Source organism: Podarcis liolepis (genome assembly GCF_965112155.1).
Source record: "Podarcis liolepis genome assembly, chromosome: 12".
In the NCBI taxonomy this organism is placed as follows: Eukaryota; Metazoa; Chordata; class Lepidosauria; order Squamata; family Lacertidae; genus Podarcis; species Podarcis liolepis.
The window spans coordinates 38,418,893-38,441,723 of NC_139563.1; the positions used below are offsets into that span (position 1 = coordinate 38,418,893).

Here is a 22,831-nt window from a genome sequence, read left to right on the forward strand (position 1 = left end):
GTATGAAATAGAGAAGCTATATTTAATTTGGGGCATTTGGATATAATTATGGCTCACAAGAAGGGAGGATGAAGAGAGTTCTGTGCATGGGCAAAGATTTGTTCATTCTCATCTATGCCAGGCCATATTAGTGTTAGAATCTCAGGTGTATAAGCTAATTGCCAAATGGCACCTTAAACCTAAGTTACGGTTGCTGCAAGGAATGTCTACTCACTATTTTTACAATGGAGCTTATTATGTTATTATTACTTTCCTTTCATTTCTCTACTGCTTTATATTTTAAAGACTAAAACTCAAAGCTGTTTACAAACATTAAAACATCAAATAAAACAATCCAGAATAAAACAAAATCAAGCTTCAAGGACAGTATTTCAGACTCTAAGTGACATTTTGCTTTCCCCATATTTATTTACCTACTTAATTTATACAGCTGCCACATAGCAGTACTCTAGGAAGCCAGTGTGGTGTAGTGGTTAGAGTTTCAGACTGTGATCTGGGAGATCGGGGTTCAAATCCTCACTCAGCCATGAAGCTCAGGGTCTTTGTAGGGATTAACGAAGAAAGGGGGGGTGAACCATGTACTTCTTGGGGGGAAAGGTAGGATATAAATGCAGTAAGTTGAGCTCTCCATCTTACTTGCTTAAGAAAGCTAGAGAGACCAGCCAGATGGACATGTCAGTCACCAACCTGACATCCAGAAATCTCCACATGGTTGCAATCGGACCCATGCCAATCGCAAAACGTGCCTGGTGCCTGGGGAATTTCGAACACTGACTATAATGTAAGGTCAAATGAGGCAAAGCAGCACAGAATAAACATTTAAAGTACAGGGATACCTTGGTTTACAAATGTAATCCCTTCTGAAAGACCATTCGAGTTCTGAAACGTTCAAAAACCAAAAACTCAATAGCCGACAGCTAGGCTTCAGGATCTTGCACTCAGTGGAAGCCGCATGGCATGTTCAACTTCTGAGGCGTGTTTGAAAACCGAGGTACCACTGTATTTCTCACTCATTCACCACAAATCCTTATAAATATAAAAATTGGCCTTCAATTAATCAGAGTACAATGTATTATAGAACAAGGATAGATCTGCTAGAATTGCTGGTAGGCAGAGTGCAGTTGTGCTCATGTCAAGGCTGAAGGTAGGCTCCCCATAGGTAATGGTTGGCCACTATGTGAAAAATATAGAGACACGAAGTTTAATCTTTGAAGCACCTAGCAAATTTGCCACATTTGGGTAGATAACAAGAATCCCTGCACAACTAAGAACAGCTCTGCTGAACAGCAACTTGAGAATGAAATGAAAGCCGGAAAAGAAATATTCTTTGCTGCTTTCACTCCATGCAGCAGGTGCAATTATGTGCTCTATCATGTGTCAGGTTGTGTTTGGTTGGCATCAGTCTGTCTCGGGAGACAATGGAAGAGTGCACCTTTGGGGGTGAAGTCAAACTGTTGGGAAATTACAGTGCCTGCTGTGGCTGTAGAGACTGATATGGGAGAGACATGCTTAGCTGCAGCTGAGACAGACGAAGGTGCCTGGTGGTGCTGATGCAAGTAGACCAGGGCATTTCTTCTTTCTGCGCTCCTCCCAGCAGTCATTTCTCCTCTGGTCCCTGCTGTGGATACATGACCTGACTGGTTGTCTTTACACTGAGCCTTATGCAATTTGCACTCTAGTAGTCACTGAGTCTGTTTGGTTGCCCTGAGTTCCCTCATATACCGTATTTTTTGCTCTATAGGAGGCACTTTTCCCCCTCCAAAAATGAAGGAGAAATGTGTGTACGTCCTATGGAGCGAATGCAGGCTTCAGGCAGCTATCCGCAAGCCTTCTGAGCTCGGCGGGAGTTCCCGCTGGACTCCGAAGGCTTGCGGATAGCAGCCTGTTCTGGGGGCTGGGGTCGGGAGAAGCTCGGGCTTTCCCCGTCCCCAGCCCCGCAAGATATGGGAGCGGCAGCGAGGTTGCACACAATCTTGCTGCCACTCCTGGACCTGTTCTGGGGGCTGGGGAAGCTCGGGCCCCGTGGCTGTGGGGGGGGGGAGTAAAAAAAATTTCCTTTATCCCCCCCCTAAAAACTAGGTGAACCCTATGGTCCGGCACGCCCTATGGAGCGAAAAATACGGTATTCAGGAAGCAACCTGGGTTTCACAGTGCCAGACAGGACACTAAGGATCAGTTATGCTGAGAACCCATCAGACCTCACTATTCCCATCAAGTCTCACTATTCCATAGTGAACTTTGGCCACTGGAAAAGTTCCCATCGTACTGAGGAATCCACCAAACTCCGTAAATATTCAGAGACAGATCATCTTAATGAATCTCCCTCCCCTCCAAACTTCTTCAGATAGTGCAGTCAGTGACAATGGGGTAGATAATTTTAACACACACCCCCATCTCAATATCCAAACCATGCCCTCACATCCCGAGGCAGAGACTAAATAAAGGGTATGGCCTACCCTGTGTCCAATAAGACAGCCCCCTGGTTGCCCTGGAGATCACAAAGTCCAAAAGCCAGCCCAGTCAAGGCAACCTTGGTGTGGATATTGACGTTCCCCACAATCAATGTCCTGGGATTCCATGACACCAGATTTGGGACATCTCTGCCAGCTCAGCTGTTGGGCAGCAGGGTGGGCAGTACACCAACAGCATCCCCAGTCTGTCTTGCTGGCCAAGCGTCAGATAAAGGCCCTAATAGCCTACCTAAGTGTAGAGAAGTTTCCTGATGAATAAAAAAGCAGTTTTGTGGACCACAGCAAGTCTGCTACCCCACACGCCTAACCTAGACTGGTGCTGCATCAAGCACATAAGTGGGCAAAGCTGGGTCAAGACCCCACTGCCCACCCAGTGATTCAAGCCAGTTTAGCTCCATCATCTGTGGTAAAGTCCTGTTTGTGGATGTGTTCTGAATCAACTTGGAATTGAGCTACATCACTGCCTGGCTAAAGAGCTCACAGCCAGTCCTCTGATTTCCCATAGCATTGGGTCTCAGGCAAGGAGATGATCTGCACATATTTCCATCCTATACCTATGCCAGCATTCACTTATATATGCTTCAGGGAACCCTGGGCAAGAGCAAACAGTGGTTGAATTTACAAATTAGCTGTTATCTGTGGCTTCTGCCAACCCTATCTTCCTTCCCACATTGAGAGCTCAAGGGAAGAGCAGGCTCTTATCCCAAACATCACAATAAGCTTTTTTAATATAAATCAGATTTTTTTTACTTAAATTGGATTTTTAAAATAATATGCTTGGGGGGGGGATCCTTCTAAAGATAGTTTTCTATTAAAGTTACATTATAATTATAATTATTTTATTTTTAAAATTTCTATACCACTTTATATTTTTAATAAAAATCTCAAAGCAGTTTTTAGAATATTAAACCAATAAAACAATAGCCAAGCAATGTTCCTCCAGCCTTATGAGGAGCCTGTTTAGTAGAGCTGGTAAGTCTGGGCCCCGCCCCCTAGGCCAGGTGGAAAGAGCCTTGCATTATAGTCCAAAGCAGGGGTCAGCAAACTTTTTCAGGAGGGGTCCGGTCCCCTGTCCCTCAGACATTGTGGGGGACCAGGCACACCCTCTCCCAAAAGCACCCCCGAAAGGACCCCCCTCCCAAAAGGAACTCCCCCTGCCGCCGCCACTCACACTACAGCCACTAACGCCGCCTCGTCTTCGGCAGTGTCAGCATCGTCCTCTGTCTCAGCGGGGCACAGAGCCCATGCCACTGGCCTGGGCAGCGGAGGCAGCCTCCGTGCCGCCACCGCTTCCTCCTCACTGAGGCAGCTGAGTGGGAAGAGCCAAGCAGGAGGAGGCGGGGGCAGTGCGGAGGCCGCACCAGCGCCGCCACCTGCCCAGAGGCGTCCGTGGCTTCTGATGGAGCTTCCTGCAGCCCATCAGAAGCCGTGTCGCAGAAGTCAGTCCCCGTGCAGCGAGGCTTCCATGCTGTGCCAGTTTAGCACGGGGACTGCCCAAGCAGGTGGCAGGGTCTGCAAGGTTAAGGGGCCATATTAATGAGCCCGACAGCCCGCATCCAGTCTGCGGGCCTTAGTTTGCAGACCCCTGGTCCACAGGCTATTCATTAAGAAATAAGGATTTGTTTTAAGTTTTTCATGTGTGCTAAAACTCAGTCTAAGGTGTGTGGTTTTTTTTAAAAAAATGTTTAACATCAGTTAACAAACATGGATACACATGCTATAATGTTATTGTTTTAGTTAAATAAATTGTTTAAATTGTTATTAAGGAAATGATTATTTTTCTCCTTCCAATAAAGTACAGCAGAAAAGTTGCCCAAATATAAACAGTTAACTTACTAAACCTCACAATAATTTTATAATTATCTGTCAATGTATTTCTAATAGTATAACCAAGTCAGTAATTTTTGATATAACTATTCTGAAAATGTATTATTCCAAAAATGAAACCTTCATCTGGTTGTAAATATTAAGATTATACCAGCAAGAATGAGTCTTTCTGTAAAAAATAAATAATTAATTAAATCAAGTAACAATTGGGAGTTGCTATGAGATTATGGACATTGGGATGCAGAAAGGGGGGGTATGGGGAAGTCCAAGAAAAGAGGTTTATGAAAATATGTTTGAAACTATACGTGTATGTTTGTCTTTTTAAGTGTTTGTTTGTTTTTTAAAAAAACTCTGTAAAACCAATAAAAATTTTATAAAAAAAAAAAAGTCTTGCTGACTAGTGATTTAAATCATGATTTAAATCGATTTGATTTAAATCAAATTCACCCTGCTCACTAGTAAGTCATCTTGTTGTTTCCAGGTGCCTCTGAACCCTAGAGACAATATCTGTCCTTACCTTACAAAGTGCTCAAGCAAATGGTCACTAGGCTATAATAGCAATGCCACTGGCAACTGTATGTTTATGAAGCTCTGCAGGATATATACAGTACAGCACAAACCAATATTGATACAGTCTTTAATATACCCTTATGTGAACTGCATCTGAAGCAAATAACTACACACACCTCTACTCTTTTAAAACAGTTTTTTGTATCATGACAAAACTGAACCTTATGCAAATCAAGGTGTTCTTATGTGCAGGAAAGACCACATTAAACCACTGCTTTTTCCTGAATGTGAAGACTATTTGAAAGTTTGTGGAACTTGTACCCTTTTCTTAAAAAGTGGGTTACCAGTTCAGAATAAGGTTTCAACTTTTTTTTAAAGTAGCACATTCACTGCCCCATCCAGAATGAATGAGGAAGGTACAGTTTTTCACATATTTTTGTCTTTGTCTTGGCTTATGTTCTGTCTTCTTAAAGAGTTGTGAAGCAGGAAGCAAAATAGTACAAAATAAGATCATGTTATGATTATGATACTGGATGTTCTAGGTTTTTTAATGCATGCTTCAAAGTACTTGTCGGTTATGGCTTTCAACTAATTGTACCACTCCACTTAGTGAAATAGCATTGTAGTGTGAATTGTATTTACTTTCCTATGTGAACCAGACTCAACCAGCTCCAGAAGTGTTCTGAACTAGCCGCTGAAACCCTTACTGCCTTGAATCACAGCAACTTCACTCAAAATCAAATTGGAACCAAACAAAAGAATTCATTGGTTTGACTCTCCAGTTAAAATAGCTATATAAAAGTTCTAAAAAGCCATATTGAAAAGGGACAAGAAAAGCTTCTTTTATAATTACTACCATTTAGAATCAAGCATTAAGTTTATCAATAAATACAAATGCATTCTGCATGATGCAACAACAAAAAAGACAAATTATGCCATATGTATTGAATTTACTGCAATGGAGGAGGTGTTAACCTATGTATAGTAATGTAAAGCAGCATACAATTATTGCAATGCGAATACAATTTAAATAACTTAATACTGTTACCAACTAAAGCTAAAACTCAAACTTTTGAAATGTAATACAGGTTATTTACAACTGGAAAACATTACAATCACCATATATTATGCAAATTGAAATTTAACATGGCATCAAGGTGAGAATGCCTAAGATGGTGCTCAATCAATGCAATTTAAAAACAGAAACAGCAAGATTAAAAATAAAAACAGAGAAAGCACACAGCAGATAAGGGAATAGCTCCAGACTAAGCTGTACTTAGTTCAATGAAATCAGTGGGACTTAAATTAGTCATGATTTAACTTCCCACAATGATTTCAATGGAATGTAAGTGAAGTCAAATAACTCTAACCATTTTAAAAGGGGGCAGGGCTCAGATATCCAGCATGCCATAAGCCCACTGAAACCAAATAGGCACAGAGGATATGATCTCTGTTCCCTAAAATGTACCAGTATCCTATGCACAGCTACATATACACACATACAAATTTTGGTCATGAGCACATTTTAAAAGCACAACTTGAAAAACATAAGGTGTGAAGAGGGAGACGCCCTCAAAATTGTTGGTGGTGGTTTTATAGAAGTAAAATAAAACAAGTTTCTCGAGCAGGCAGAAAAGCTGGATTGGCTCTGTTCTACTTGCCAAGGTTAGAATGTGTAAGTATCATATTACCACAGCTAAAGCTTAATAGAAAGACCATAAGTGTTGTGACTTTCAACAATAGGCATGCTACGTAAGATTAAGGTAATTCTCATGGTTACCTTGACTAATAAAGCATACATTGAAGCATACATAGTTTGAAGGCAAAGGTGCTCTAAAGCAGAAAAAGCATGCCCTCAAGTCCCAAGTTTGTGTTCTCATATACAGTATATGAATGAATTTATAAGCCACACTTTCAATAAAAAATATAGCAAGGTGGAATACAACATCAAAAACGATATCCATAAGCATAATTTAAAACATCATTAAATTATGACAGGATTAAAAAGGAAGTTCATGTTGCAAAGGCCTGTCCAAATATGAAAGTCTTCAAGAGGCGTCTTAATGAAAGTAAGGATGGCTGTCACCAACGGCTGCTGGTAGGGAGTTCCACCGGGCAGGGTCTGCCACACTAAACAAATGGTCCTTTCTGATGGGCCAGCTGAATCTCAGTGGTATGGGGAACCACCAAAAGTCCTCCATCAGAGCACTCACAGCAGCCCCAGCTCCCAGTCCCTCTAGCCTGGGTTGATGCTGCTGGGTAAGATACGCTCCCCTATCTTGGTAATGCATACCAGGCCAGCATCCTTGTGATTAAGGAATAGAAAGCAGTGATAAGATGCAGGAGAACCCACAAACTACAAACCTAGTCCTTCAGGGGGAGCACAACCTCATCCAGTAAGAAGAACCAGCTACTAACAGCACCATTGTCTTGTCAGGATTGAGCTTCAGCTAACTGGCCTTCATCCAGTCCACTAATGAAGCCAGGCATCAATTCAACACATCCACTGACTCACTGCCTGAAGATTAAAAGGAGAGATAGAGCTGAATGCCATCAGCATACTGAAAACAAAGCAGTCCCAAACACTGGATGATGCCACTCCACAGTTACACGTAGATTTTAGACAGGTGTTCAAAATTAGATAGGGGCATTTTGCACCTGGCTATTGGCCAACAGCGACCAAGTGAAGATGTCCCGGTACAAATGGGCTATAAGGACATATTGGTCCAGTTCAGATCATGATTTAGCACTCAGGTGTACAACCTGTAACCTGCAACCTAGTTTCATTATACTAACGAAAACTCACAAAGGAAAGGAGGGCAAAGCAAAATGGATGGAATCATGGAAGGAGGGAAATTCCATTCCAAGTAATTAGTTCAGACCTACTATAAAAGCAATCTGTTCCACTCTGAGCAGCCTGCATGTGAGGAGCATTAGAGAGAAAATGGATGGCTCTACCTATTTTTGGCTCAGGCCATGCCTACACCTGGCAGCAATCCCATTCACTACCAGCAAACAGCTCCCAACAGATTACCACCAAGAGGATGCAGTCCTCAACAGAAAAAAAGCATCAGCACCCATGGTTTAGCATTAGCAGACCTGCCACAGTAAACCCGGGGGTCTCACATGGCCCCAGTTAATCAAACTGTCTGTTGCATCTGAAACTAATACTTCTTCCTGGTTTTCTTGCAGTAACCAGTTAGAATAAACCAGAGTTTCCAAGTTTGGATGTATTATGCAACAATGTTCATTCAAAACCAAAATTGGAAGCTTTTGATCTCTTCCCCTAATGAGCCTGGTAAAGGGGAGACTGAGAGAAATAGGATAGCCATCTATAAGGCTATCACATGGAGCAAGCTTGATATCTCCTCTCCGAAGGCTACGACCAATGGATCCAAGTTACAAGAAAGGAGATTCTGATTAAACATGAGAACAACTTTCTGACAGTAAGAGCTGTTCGACTGTGCAACAGTGGCAGACATTCCTTCCTTGGAGGTTTTTAAGCAGAGGTTGGATGGCCAGGGAGTTGGTCCCTTCCAACACTACAATTCCACCCTACAGAAATCCAGGAGACAGTGGCAGGGAGAAAAACTGCTGTGATTAGAAAGACAATTGCTCCCTCTTCCACTTATTAGATTATCAGTTAGATGGGGGAGGGTACATTTGCATACCCACTATGCCACTGGATTGGGTGGAGAGACTGGAAACCCCTTTGCTCAGTGTCAATTATGAGAAATCACAATTGCTGGAGCTCTGCACACTTTATCTCCCAAGTGGCAGTGCTGCCACCAGTGAAAGACTGGGACTGACCACCAAGGAAAACCAGATCAGGCCATTGCATACACCACCCATGGCATACAGAACCTAGCAGTACAAGGGGGTGTACTACTGCAAAAAGGAAATCCTAAAGCAAGTGAGGAAGGCATGGGACAAAGCATATATAGCCCTGTCAGGGGAATTCTGCCAATTTTGAGTTCTACTTACTGTAACCTTCTAAACCAGAGGTCAGCAACCTAAGGCCCATGGACCGGAAGCGGCCCATGAGGATTTCTTAACCGGTCCATGAGCTGCCCCCGAACCGAGCCACCCGCTCGGCAAGTCCCCATGCGCTGCGCTAAACCAGCGCAGCGACTCTCTTCTGTGGCTCCAAAAATTGCTTCTGTGCATGCCCAGATGCCGGAAATTGCTTCTGCGCAGGTGCAATTTTTGGCATCTGGGCATGCTCAGAAGCGATTTCCAGCGCCACGGACATGCGCAGATGCAATTTCCAGTGTCGCACTGTGCCAGTCCAGCCCACGGAGCATCTCTGCGGGAGTGATCCAGCCTATGCCCGGTAAGCCTTGCCGACCCCTGTTCTAAACCTAAGTGCTGGTGATAATCTGGGGATGTGGAATATGAGGATGAATACTCATTTCTCACACAGCATTGACAGAAGCCTAACTTTTGTGGGACGATGGGTGGAAAATATTTGATCTTCAAGGCAGCTACATTACTGAAGCTTAATTCTTGATGGCAAAGCAAGACAATTCTGTTTATATACACACATTCTGCTTGTATTCATGCTATACAGTGGTACCTCAGGTTACATACACTTCAGGTTACAGACTCCGCTAACCCAGAAATAGTGCTTCAGGTTAAGAATTTTGCTTCAGGATGAGAACAGAAATCGTGCTCCAGCGGCGCGGCAGCCCCATTAGCTAAAGTGGTGCTTCAGGTTAAGAACAGTTTCAGATTAAGTACGGACCTCCAGAACGAATTAAGTACTTAACCTGAGGTACCACTGTAAATGTTTCAAGAAGCAGGAAGTCTTTTTAGTGTATATTTGAAGAAAAATGTCTAATTGGTTGGAAGCAGGTGAAACTGATATTTCTGTTGCAAAATTCTGGGTGTAGCTCCTGAGCAAGGAATTTAGTCTTGCAACACATTTATGTTTGACACCCCTGCTGCAGACTGAATGTGGGAAGGGAAAGAGAACTTCAAGTCATAACAATGGAGCATGAAACCACCCAAAACAGAAATTCTCAGCCCCCTGAATTCTAGAGTTTATGCATTAACTGCTTCCATGCTTTCAAAGATCAACAAAAATCAACTCCCAGTCCATACAAATGTACAGTGTAAACAGTATATAGAAAGCACAACTAAAGTTTACATTTAAACTTATAGTCAAAATAAAAAAATTCCTTCCAGTAGCACCTTAAAGACCAACTAAGTTAGTTCTTGGTATGAGCTTTCGTGTGCATGCACACTTCTTCAGATACACTGAAACAGAAGTTGCCAGATCCTTCTATATAGTGAGAAGGTGGGGAGGGGTATTACTCAGAAGGGTGGTGGGAATGGGAGATTGGCAGATAGCTGAGATGAGCCTGTTGACGACTCTTAACGACTGCAATAGGTCTTACAGGAAAAGGCAAGGGGTGAGAAGGTGAAAAATGGCTTAGTCATGTATAATGAGATAAGAATCCAATGTCTTTGTTCATACCAGGTCTCTCCATGGTTTTAAGTTTGGTAATGAGTTGCAATTCAGCAGCTTCTCTTTCCAGTCTATTTCTGAAATTCCTTTGTAGTAAAACAGCTACTTCGAGATCTTGTATAGAATGTCCTGGGAGATTGAAGTGTTCTCCTACTGGTTTCTCTGTTTTGTGATTCTTGATGTCAGATTTATGTCCGTTTATTCTTTGGCGTAAGGTTTGGCCTGTTTGTCCAATATAGAGAGCTGAAGGACACTGTTGGCATTTGATGGCATACACAATGTTAGACGATGAGCAATTAAATAGTCCCGAGATGGTATGTGTGATGTTGTTGGGGCCAGTAATGGTGTTGTCCGGGTGTATGTGCCCTGGTCACACCTCACCTGGAGTACTGTGTCCAGTTCTGGGCACCACAGTTCAAGAAGGACACTGACAAACTGGAACGTGTCCAGAGGAGGGCAACCAAAATGGTCAAAGGCCTGGAAACGATGCCTTATGAGGAACGGCTAAGGGAGCTGGGCATGTTTAGCCTGGAGAAGAGGAGGTTAATGGGTGATATGATAGCCATGTTCAAATATATAAGAGGATGTCATATAGAGGAGGGAGAAAGGTTGTTTTCTGCTGCTCCAGAGAAGCGGACACGGAGCAATGGATCCAAACTACAAGAAAGAAGATTCCACCTAAACATTAGGAAGAACTTCCTGACAGTAAGAGCTGTTTGACAGTGGAATTTGCTGCCAAGGAGTGTGGTGGAGTCTCCTTTTTTGGAGGTCTTTAAGCAGAGGCTTGACAACCATATGTCAGGAGTGCTCTGATGGTGTTTCCTGCTTGGCAGGGGGTTGGACTTGATGGCCCTTGTGGTCTCTTCCAACTCTATGATTCTATGTATTACAGTCCCTGTGTCTTTTTAGGCTCTTTTGAGGCAGCTCTTCAACAAGATTTCCAGTGCACTGCAGACCAGCAACAATGGATAGTATGCATCCAACCATTCCTCTGTACAGTTGCCACATTCATTTCCTCACAAGGCTCCTGCACCTTTACAAATCTTTTTTTATTTCTTTTTTGCATCATGGTATTGTTGAATAGTGGGCAGTTTACAAATTATTTAAATAAATAATTCGGCTGTATTCAACTGCAGTGGTACCTCAGGTTAAGAACATACATAATTCGTTCCAGAGGTCTGTTCTTAACCTGAAGCACCACTTTAGCTAATGGGGCCTCCCGCTGCCGCCACACTGCCACTGCGCAATTTCTGTAATCATCCTGAAGCAAAGTTCTTAACCCGAGGTACTATTTCTGGGTTAGCGGAGTCTGTAACCTAAAGCGTCTGTAACCTGAAGCGTCTGTAACCCGAGGTACCACTGTAAATACTTGTGCTAGCTGGTTCCAGTGAAATGGGTCCCACTAGTGCAACAGGACCACCCCAAATCAGTTCTAAGGGGTCAGGAGATACCCCAAAACAGCATGCAGGGAAAGAAGGAAGATAATTCCATCAGGGAACAGAAACGCTTTTGCAGACAGAGCTACTTTTTTGCTACTTTCAATTAAACCCATTGTACACCTACACTATGTCATCAAATTGTTAACAAGTTCCAATACCCATTTCATACCAGGAATTTTGCAGTTCCAATAACCAAGTACCTTAACAGCACTTCAGGTGGTTTCTTCCATCCTACTGTTTAATGTTTGGCTTTTTGTGAAATGAACAAGTTCAGGAAGTACAATACTATGTATTTGTCCTTGCTCTCCCCAACCGATGCAGAGCTGGAACTCATGACTCCAGTTTTGCCAAAGGCATTCAGATTAGAATGGTAGAGAAGACACATCAAAAATTGCAAGGATTAGCAGTTACATGAGAGGTGGAAGGCATGGCTAGTTTGTGGGCTAAGATGCTGAACCAGAAAGTCACATGCCACCGCACCTTTCTTTTGAAGGATGGGGTGAGCACAGAATGTAGTCTGGAAGGCAGCTGGAGTCCCAAGCAAATAGGCACTCCTTTTAGTGGGCTGGCAAAGTGAGGTTTGTGCATGCTGCCTTCTCCTGTCCTAGTGGTAGAGGCAGGGCGGGTTCCAGCGCAGCATCAGATTTAGTCCGAGTTGCTTCCTGTGGAGGGGGATGAAGGCTCCTATATAAGAAGAGGAAGTGCCAGAGGTGGCTCACCAGCTGGAAAAGTTATGGGAGGAGTGTCTGGAAGGTAGGTAATGAGAGACACAGATCAAACTCCCCGAGCTCCTCCCACTCCTCAGGGTTTGACTACCTGCGCCATTGAACCTCCAAAGCTCGCATTACAGTATTCAATATATGAAGTTATTAGCCTAAAATCTATACTGACCTCATGTATAATTTTATATATTTTCTATCCCCCCCCCACCCAAATGGGACTAATTCTTCCACTACCACTACATTGGTACATTAACATGAAAATAGATTTAGGTTTCTAAATCCATAAATATATGTGTAAGATTTTAGCTAATAAGAACATAGTGAAGGAATGAGTAGACATAAATAGTGTGCAATGGAGCTTTTCCATATTTTATGTACTTCTCGTGCCTATGAGTAAGGATGTGTATTGCACAACAGTGGGGGAGGGAAAAATTGTAAACAGCAAGTCAAAAACCTACCATTAAGCAGATCTTGGAATATTCTAAGCAATTGTTCATCAGCAGAATAGTGTTAGAAAGAGCCCTAGTATACTGCAAACATGTATTTTAGAGATTAAAAGGCAATATAGCAATCAGGCCAGAAGGCTGTAACAACTTTGAATAAGCAAGCCAACATTCAACAAGTCAAGGCTAGAAAAGGAGGTGGTGAGATACGCAGTAAAAGCATGGCTGTGATAAATGAAAATCTTTGCTATGTAGCAAATCTATCTAGATAAGAGTCTACAATCTAACAAGAAAAAACCCAAGCCAATGTTTGCCACTAGCAAAGAACTTCTGAGGAAAAAACTTTACAAAAGGTACATTAATGGGAGGCAGAGAGAGACAAGCACTTAAACACTGCAAAATTTGGATATTTCTGACCTTCATACATCAGCTAAGGAAATGAATATAGAATTATATTGTTCTGCAAATGGAAACTATAGAAACAGACATGGCTGTTGTGGTAGAAGTGAGTGTGGTGATTAATGCTGGCTTAGCAACAGGGAAGACTGGGTTCAGATCTCTGCTCATCCACAAACGTCAACACAAAACAGCCAAGGCTGTGTACACACAGTATACCTTTAAAGTACACTCCTACCCTCAAAGAATTATGGGCACTGTAGTTTACGCCTCAGAATTCCCACCAGCCCTTAAACTACAGTGCTGAAAATTCTTTGAGGGAAAGCATGTGTTTTAAAGGTATAGTGTGTAGACAGCACAAGTCACTAAATTTTAGCCAGCCAGATCTCTCTCAGGGGGTTGCGACGAAAACAAAATGAAACGGGCCTTTGTAAGCTACACGAAATCAAGGCCTTTGAGTGATGGGCCACAAATGTAATATTAAAATGGACTAGGATATGAGAGAGCTAAGGGCATGAGTGCTAGAGAGAAGGATGAGTATCATTTTAAATAGATCAGGCTGGAAGGCACGCCAGTATGTTATTTGAGCCCCTTAGATGCATGTACAACACCGAGTGATATCAGACTGTCCATGTTAAATTAAATGGTTCTTTCTGGCGGGGTCCTCCGATATCGGACACTGGGATGGAAGAAACCCTTTTTTATGTCAGAAATAGAACAAGCTCCCATTAGCAGCATTCCCGGAGACCCCTGGTTGGCCCCCACGGAAACGCGGGGGGGGGGGGAGAGATACTTCTAGGCGGACCTTTGCTCTGAGACCCACCATGGCTCTTCCTAGTGCTTCCAGCAGTTTCAGCCACGGCCATGTAGGGCAAAGGGGTACCACTTTGTCCAATCTGCGCAGCCGCCTGCAGAGGAGTACATAAAGGTGCAAGCACAGAAGGCCGAAATGCATATATAGATATAGAGATGTGTGTGTGTGTGTGTGTTGTCTGCTCGCACCTTTATACACCGTGTGAGAGTGTGTGCAGGGAGCTGGCGAGCAAAGCCGTACGGCATAATAAAGGGGGCGTGCGTGCATGTGCCTGGACGGGGAGGGGGGCAGCAGACGAGTATACCGGGAAAGGAGAGGAGGAGAAATGTGGCGGTGGAGAGGAAAAACGACTCACTGCCACCTGTTAGGCCTGAGCCACAGAGTAAACCTGGGAAAGGAGGAGGAGCCAGGAGATACCAGGAGGTAAAGGGGAAAGGGGGTGGGGAGGAGTGAGCAGCAGCAGCAGCAACACCACTCCCCCCGCCGTTTCCTAGCAGGCGGGCGCGCACACTGCCGCCACACACGCGCGCACGGGGGGGGGGGAGAGGGGAGGGGGGAAGCAACGCCCTCCGGCCCGTATTCCCTCAGCCACACACGCACCCTGTCACCACCACGCCGGAAGCCTTTGGGAGAGAGAGAGAGGGCCACGGCGGGGCCACGCCATCCCCACCCACCGACCTCCGTCCGCCCCTATTGCCGCCATAGTGCCTCTCCCGCCCCCCAGCCTGTCACCCTCACCAAAGAGGGGGACTCGCCCCCTCAGAAAACGTTAAGGCTGAGGGCGGCGAAGGGAAGGCCGCCGCCGCGCTTGAGGCACCCACCTGCTCGCGTAGTTTGAGGAAAACCATGGCGAGGCCGCCGCCGCCGCCGCTACTACTACCCCGCCTCCTCACGGGCCACCGCTGCTATTCCTCGCCGCCGCCAACGACTCCTTCCCTCGGCAGCCCCGCCTCCTCAGCGCCTGGGCCGCTCAGCCCGAGCTCGGCAGGCCACGCCCACGGCCACGCCCCCGCCTCCTGGCGCGGCGACGGCGGCTGCCTCTGCTGCGAGGCGCGCGGATGGGGCCGGGCGGGGGCGAGAGCGTGAGGTACCTCTTCGCCCCGCCCACTCTCCTCTTCCACTCCTGTCCGCTAAAACACACACAGAATCTCTCTCTCTCTTTCAATCTTGCCCTTTCACTAAAGGGTATAATGTGGCACGGAGAGAGAGTCGATTTGATCCGCCCCTCCCCTTTCTTCTCCCTAACGCCCTCCCGATGAGGGTCGCGACGCCCGTCACTCACCACCAATAGGCGTAGGTGATTGGGCGCGGGGCGCGGCGCGGCGAGCGCCGAGGCTGATTGGAAGGCAGGTTGGCGTGTGCGGGTAGGAGTGCGCGTGTGATTGGCAGGAACGAAGGTGAGGGAGAGAGGAGGGTCGGCACAGAGAAAGAGAGAGACAGAGTGCGCGCGCTGGGCGCGAAAGATGTGCCAGTGGCTTCTGGGAGAAGGAGGGCTGGGGAGATGAGATTAGTGAGGGCAAGGTGGAGGTGTGTCGCCCTTTCCTGGGCTTCACCGTGGAATCCTTTTTAATGTATTATTGCCTGCAGCCTCCCTATCCAGGTTTAGGCAGAGTCCGATTCATACCTCTGCAGCTGATTCGTTATAGTTAGTGCATGGTTTCCCAGCTGGAAATCGATAGGTCTCAGTTCAGGTTTTAAAAGAACGACTCATGGAAATTCAATCAAAATTCACTATGGCTCCCAAGAGAACGTATTTTTAGCAACTGCACAAGATGATAGGAGTTCCCCTGTGGCTGATGGCAGCTACTGCTACCACGCGGGATGAAAAGGCTTAGCCGAAATAGGTTATTAAAGTTGCAAGTGGCCAGGCTGCCCCATGAGAGCTGAGATCATCATGCTAGAATTGTGATCATGTTAATTTGGGGGGTAGGTTGTATAGGTTGGAAATGGCTGGGTGGATGTTTTCATAATTCTAATTCTTAGAAGGTGGTTTCTTCATCCTGAGATAACTGGATTGTAATAGCCACCCAAGTTTGGATGTGTGTATGTATATATGTGAAATAAATAAACTTGGCAGCAACAATGCTGTAAGCACCTTGGAAAAACATGGGGTGACTGTCTGGATTTACAGAGTTTATTTTCCATAAACTCATTTGAACACATGAGAAATCGTAGTACTGTATGTAAATAGACTGAGAGCACCTGCTGACTGTCAGTATTTTGCAGAAGGCCTTCAAGTGCATGCCTGGAAATGTAGGTTTGCACAATCAAAATTGTATTAAAGTGCTCTGTTGCCCTACTATAACAAACTCACTTTTATGGAAATAAGCTTTCTGTAGTTAGGAAGGTAAAGGTAAAGGGACCCCTGATAGTTAAGTCCAGTCACAAACGACTCGGGTTGCGGCACTCATCTCGCTTTACAGGCCAAGGGAGCCAGCGTTTGTCCGCTCCAAAGACAGGTATTTCCGGGTCATGTGGCCAGCATGACTAAGCTGCTTCTGGCGCAATGGAACACCAACACCAGAGCAGCGCATGGAAACGCTGTTTACCTTCCCACTGGAGCAGTACCTATTAATCTACTTGCACTTTCTGGCATGCTTTTGAACTGCTAAGTTGTGGGGATCTGAACCACCGACCTTTTGATCGGCAATCCCAAGGCTCAGTGGTTTAGACTACAGCGCCACTTGCGTCCCTATGTAGTTAGGGAAGTGACAAGAAAACACATAGAATTGTAGGCTGAGCAAATTATTAACAGGCAGACATTTAAACACTTCAGAAGCAAATCAGGGTGAATGCTTATTCCATAATCTTCCTGTAAAGAAATCAGAATTAAAATGCATGTCATCATATGGATACAGTGAGGGCTCTAGTGTTTGATCTGAGATCCTTCTATAGCTCCCCCTGCTATCTGTGATAGTGGTTAAATGGTGCCCCAATTATGGAATATTCTTAATGAGATTCACCTAGTGCATATGTTGGTGTTTTGTATTGTAAAACAGCATTGGCATTTATTTGAAGGATAACATATAAATACATATAATAAGAAGGAAAATAATCTGTTGGTAGTGCATCTGCTGTCACGAATGAAATGCTGCTTGCCTTGACCTCTGTTCTATTTGTATATCTGTAAACGGGCAAATATTTCAAAACACTAACTAACTCTCCAGTGCTGTCCTCCAAAAGAAACCAGAATTAAAGTACTGCTGTCCCTGGAATCTGTCGCCATTCAGAGAATCCTGAGTGGGAAGCAATGTATGTTGTCACGTTCAAAGGCAATTAGTCTAAAATGAATAACTGGAAAAACCAGGAATAAGTAAAGTTGAATGTAGTTCTGTTCTGCAGTTTTGGTTGACAGCAGGAGAAGGAAGACTGGTGGGAGAAGGTATATCAAGATAACTACAAAGTCATGAGAAATTGAAACATAAAGTACAAAATTGGTTTCAATATCGTCAAATAATGGAATTTTACAAACAGGACAGGAAAATTGGTTTCCAGGTGGAAAAATCAAAATTAGAAACCGAACTGTTAGAACCCAATACTAAGAATTTATCTAGAATGTATAACTTGTTGCTGAAATGGAATACACAGGATGAAACAGTTAAATCGGTTATGATTAAGTGGGCACAGGATGTTGGACATAACATTATGTCAGCTGACTGGGAATGGTTATGGAACACCGGCATTAAGTTTACGGCATGTAATGCCTTAAAGGAAAACATTATGAAAATGGTTTATAGGTGGTACATGACCCCAGTCAAGCTGGCAAAAATCTATCATTTGCCCGATAACAAATGTTGGAAGTGTAAAGAGACTGAAGGTACCTTCTACCACCTTTGGTGGACATGCCCGAAGATTAAGGCCTTCTGGGAAACGATCTATAATGAAATGAAAAAGGTACTTAAATGTACCTTTCCTAAAAAACCAGAGGCCTTTCTCTTGGGCATTGTCGGCCAATTGGTGACAAAGAAGGACAGAACTTTTTTCATGTACGCTACAACAGCAGCAAGAATACTCATCGCAAAGTATTGGAAGACACAAGATTTACCCACTCTGGAAGAATGGCAGATGAAAGTGATGGACTATATGACATTAGCTGAGATGACAGGCAGAATCCGTGACCAACGAAAAGAGACGGTGGAAGAAGAATGGAGAAAATTTAAAAGTTATCTTAAGGACTACTATAAACTTAATGAATATTAAAATGTTGTGGCTTTCAGAAACAAAGGGGTACAGGGATATAAGGTCAGAATACAAAGAGGACTAAGATGACAGAGATTGGAAAGTAACAATTGGGAGTTGCTACTAGATTATGGACATTGGGATGCAGAGAGGGGGGGTATGGGGAAGTCCAAGAAAAGAGGTTTATGAAAATATGTTTGAAACTATACGTGTATGTTTGTCTTTTTAAGTGTTTGTTTGTTTTTCTCAAAAAATTCTGTAAAACCAATAAAAATTTTATAAAAAAAAAAAAGAAGGTATATCAAGATATACCGTACTAGGTTTCTGGGTGATCTGCAGAATAGTGGCACGGTCTTCTGGGCAAGTAAAACTGCAAGTTAAAAAAAATATCTCATTATTCACCTGTAAAACGTGAAGAATGACATTTTTTTTAAAAATTGCTCAGTGATATGTATTTGAAATAAGGAAATCTAAAATATAATGAAACATTCAAACACGCTGTAGTGTATATGGTAAAGGACCCCTGGACAGTTAAGTCCAGTCAAAGGTGACAATGGGGTTGCGACACCCATCTTGCTTCAGGCCAAGGTAGCCAGCATTTGTCCACAGACAGCTTTCCGAGTCATGTGGCCAGCATGACTAAACCGCTTCTGGCGCAATGGGACACCGTGACGGAATCCAGAGCACACGGAAAGGCCGTTTACCTTCCTGTCGCAGCGATACCTATTTATCTACTTGCACTGGTGTGCTTTCGAACTGCTAGGTTGGCAGGAGCTGGGACAGAGCAACGGGAGCTCACCCTGTTGCGCAGATTCAAACCACTGACCTTCTGATCGGCAAGCCCAAGAGGCTCAGTAGTTTAGACCACAGCGCCACTCACATCCCCATCCCAATAGTGTATGGTACTTCCTGTCCCCCCCCTCAATTCAGTTGTTAAACTAAGTTGGCTGTCCTTGATAATTTCAAATTATTTAAGGGTGCCAAGGTGGCATATCATCCAAACTATTGTTCTACAGTACAAAATAAAATGTATTTTAAAAACAACAACAGTGGCTGTTAATTCTTCCTGATTAATTAAAAACTGAAGTTCTGAATCCTGTTCGAGGAATCAGCCTTTAAAGAGTTGGAGGCTCTTTTACAGGCAAAAAAATATCCGAAGTCTAGTTCTAGCTTTACTTGTCTGTGTTTGCTGGATTTTGAGAGTACACAAAGGCAGTAAGATAATACCTTTAATTGCTCTTACCACCATAGGTTAGTCTGCAGGTATCACCTTACCTTCTTTGTTTCTGGCCTTCTCCGGGATCAACACATTCAATAAAGCTCTGTATCAAATTCTTTATTTTGGGCACTTAAAGGATATAACCACATTCACTCTTCGTTTATTTCTGATTCACCATGCTAATACAAGCAAGAGCAGCTACCATGGACTGCTCAGCAGGAGGCTCTTATTGTTTTGATCAAGGACAAGGATACATTTCAACACTGTGCAGCTGAACTCTGGTCCAGAATAAATAGTAGAGTCTCACAAGGCACTCGGATCCAACACAAAATATTTATCAGTGTAGACAAGGACCACAAGCCACATCCTGTAAACATTTTACTGAAAGCCCCTTCAGAATTTGCCCTCCCCATGTTCCAAACATGAGGAGGAATGGGGAGAGCTGACCCCTGCCCTGGACAAAAGTTCTCAAGGAGGGACTTTGCTGCATTTGGCTGAGTGGCCATTAGCTCCTCTGTGTCACTGCATACTTTCTCCCTACAGACCTACTGCCAAACGGAGGGGTCTGGACGAGACACCAGGAGAAGCAGGGACATTGGGACTGGGGACAACAAATGTGTTCCTTCAGTGGAGGGCAGTTTGTGGAGTCAGGTAGTAAATGCAGCTTGAGCATAGGTGGAGGTACAGCTTAACACTCCCAGCGAATCCACTGCCCCACATCTCGTATCCAGAGAGGCAGGCCCCCCTGCCGCTTTTAGTTTACATCCACCAAAACCCAGCCCTCTCTTTGCCTTTGCCTTTGTGTCGCACTCAAAAACTGCAGTCTGCCCTTTGCTCCCTTTCCTGTGACATATTACATCATTCACATTACGCCATTCTTCAGTGGGACATGGGGGCAAGGTCTGTTTTTTTCCTTATTGAGAAGACTTAAGGAAAATAGAGCTTTTAAGAGCAATTGTATAATCATCATCTCCCATGGAGGCACATCACAGGCATATCCTGGGCTATTAATCCATGGTTTTCCCACCCAAAATTACGCCTGGCAGATTTGCTAGGACTTATTATTTCTGGCTCTATTAACCCTCTCCTATCCAAATTTGTAATCGTACAACAATTACATGCTTAAAATTAATATCCAGGTCCCCATTTCCTTTAATAGATACTGGGTCAGTGGTTTTCAACCAGTGTGCCGGGGCACCCTGAGGTGACTCAAATGATGGCCAGGGGTACTGTGGGCAATGCTGGCCTCTGTCCCTCTTTTCTTCCCTCTCTCCTCTGATGCCCTCTTCCTCCCAAAGGCTTACACAGCTGTTTGCTGCCACAGCCCTGGCTACAAGCTATCCAAGCGAATGGTGCCTCTGGAGCTGGTCAGGGGCTGCTCCCCAGGCCCCTGTGGAGCAGGGTGAGGAGGCATCTCTCTTTGGGGCGGGGGGAGCAGCTCAGAGTCCAGGGGCGGCAGCTGCAGATGCCTGGAGGATTCCTAAGGAGAGAGGAGAGGAGAGAAGGCTGAGGGAACATTCCACAAGGGAGGGTGTTCGAAAAAGGGTGAGGGGCTGCCAGCTCTGCAGGCAAGGGGCTGGGCTCCTGAGCCCCACAGGGGTGCCACAGAAAGAATGTAGTTGGTCAAGGAAGCCGTGGACTCAAAAATGTTGAAAGCCACTGTACTGGGTTATAATTAAACACAGTTAAGACACCGTTCCAGTTGACTGTCATTTTGCCATATAAAAAGGTAAAGTGACCCCTGACCATTAGGTCCAGTCGTGGCCGACTCCGGGGTTGCGGCGCTCATCTCGCTTTACTGGCTGAGGGAGCTTCCGGGTCATGTGGCCAGCATGACTAAGCCGCTTCTGGCGAACTGGAGCAGCACACGGAAACACCATTTACCTTCCCGCTGGAGTGGTACCTATTTATCTACTTGTACTTTGACGTGTTTTCGAACTGCTAGGTGGGCAGGAGCAGGGACTGAGCAACGGGAGCTCACCCCGTCGCGGGGATTCGAACCGCTGACCTTCTGATCGGCAAGTCCTAGGCTCTGTGGTTTAACCCACAGCATATAGTTTACAAATAATTCGTTATCATGATGCCCAGGCAGTCTCGAAAGCTGCAGGAGGCTGTTCACATGGACTCTAGTGCTTAAGCTTATGTGCTGGCTGCCACATGGGGCACATGCATCATTCCACATGCATTACTCCTTAGACAGATGAGTTCTGCTGCCAAAAACTCAGCAAACTGCTGTGCTCCTGGTAGAACAGATCCACAAAATTTTGCAAAAGGCTAGACATTCTTTTGCCAGATATCGTTAATCAATGTGTGCTACAACCGAAAAAATTGATTATATATACTACAATTGACCAGGGGACAGGGGACAGGATGGGACAACGACACAACTTTTGAGACTGAACCCAAAATGTCTGCACATCAGTTTGTATTTATTTATGTAAACAACATGGTTTTCTAGGCTTGTTATGAATTAATAGTACCTGTTTAGGGAAGCTTTTAATGTTTGATGTATTACAGTATTTTAATATTTTTTTGGAAGCCGCCCAGAGTGGTTGGGGAAGCCCAGCCAGGTGGGTGGGGTATAAATAATAAATTATTATTATTATTATACCTTTTATTTAGCACTAGCTGTTGAAATGTGGCTGCCCTTCAGGGAAGTCCAGAAATTTCACTTGGTCTGGAATGCAGCTGCCAGAGTTTTTGTATTTTTTCCTGGGACTCTTCACTCATATCTGTTGATATCAAGTCAGATCTTGATATGAAACAGATTTCACTGGTGGCCAATTTATTTCTGGGATAAATTAAACTTGCTGGCTTTGATCTTGAAAGCATTAAACTGGGACCAGATAATCATAGGAACTACCTCTCCCTAGACAAACCTGTCCAGGAACTCTGTGCCACATCGAAGGTTTGCCTCTCAGATAGATGTGCATTGGTGGTGGCACCAAGATAGTGGTGGCACCAAGATCGTGGAATGGCCATCAAAGAATGATATTCCTGGCCCCTTCTTTTTTCTGCTTCAAGGCAGGGTATAAAAACAATTTTGCTTCAGTGGGCATCTTTTAGTTCCTTCTCTTTGGCTGCAGTCCTAAACACACATACTAAGGTGTGAGATTAATGAATATGTCGGATTCGGTTCATCTCGCTTTCTCATTTTCTAACCTTAAAGTCGGTTATCCAGATTTGGGCAGCAATTTGCAATTTTTGTTTTGTTTTTAAATCTTCATGAAAATTCATCAGTATGTCAGTGAATAAATTAACAGCATTTAGTGCAAATTCCTCCCCATATGCATATATTTATATGCAGTTTTGAGGGATTGACACATTTTTGCAAGCAATTT

The 22,831-nt window shown here is 44.3% G+C and overlaps 1 protein-coding gene across 1 annotated transcript in view; it reads right to left on the reverse strand.

Moving 5' to 3' along the window:
• Positions 1-15,371, reverse strand: part of ANKRD28 (ankyrin repeat domain 28) — an 85,158-nt gene extending 69,787 nt beyond the window's left edge. The window contains exon 1 of the mRNA XM_083467889.1: positions 14,914-15,371. Within this exon, the coding sequence (XP_083324015.1) occupies positions 14,914-14,940 (27 nt within the window). The 5' untranslated portion in view covers positions 14,941-15,371. The remainder of the gene's footprint in view (positions 1-14,913) is intronic.
• Positions 15,372-22,831: the final 7,460 nt, after the last annotated feature.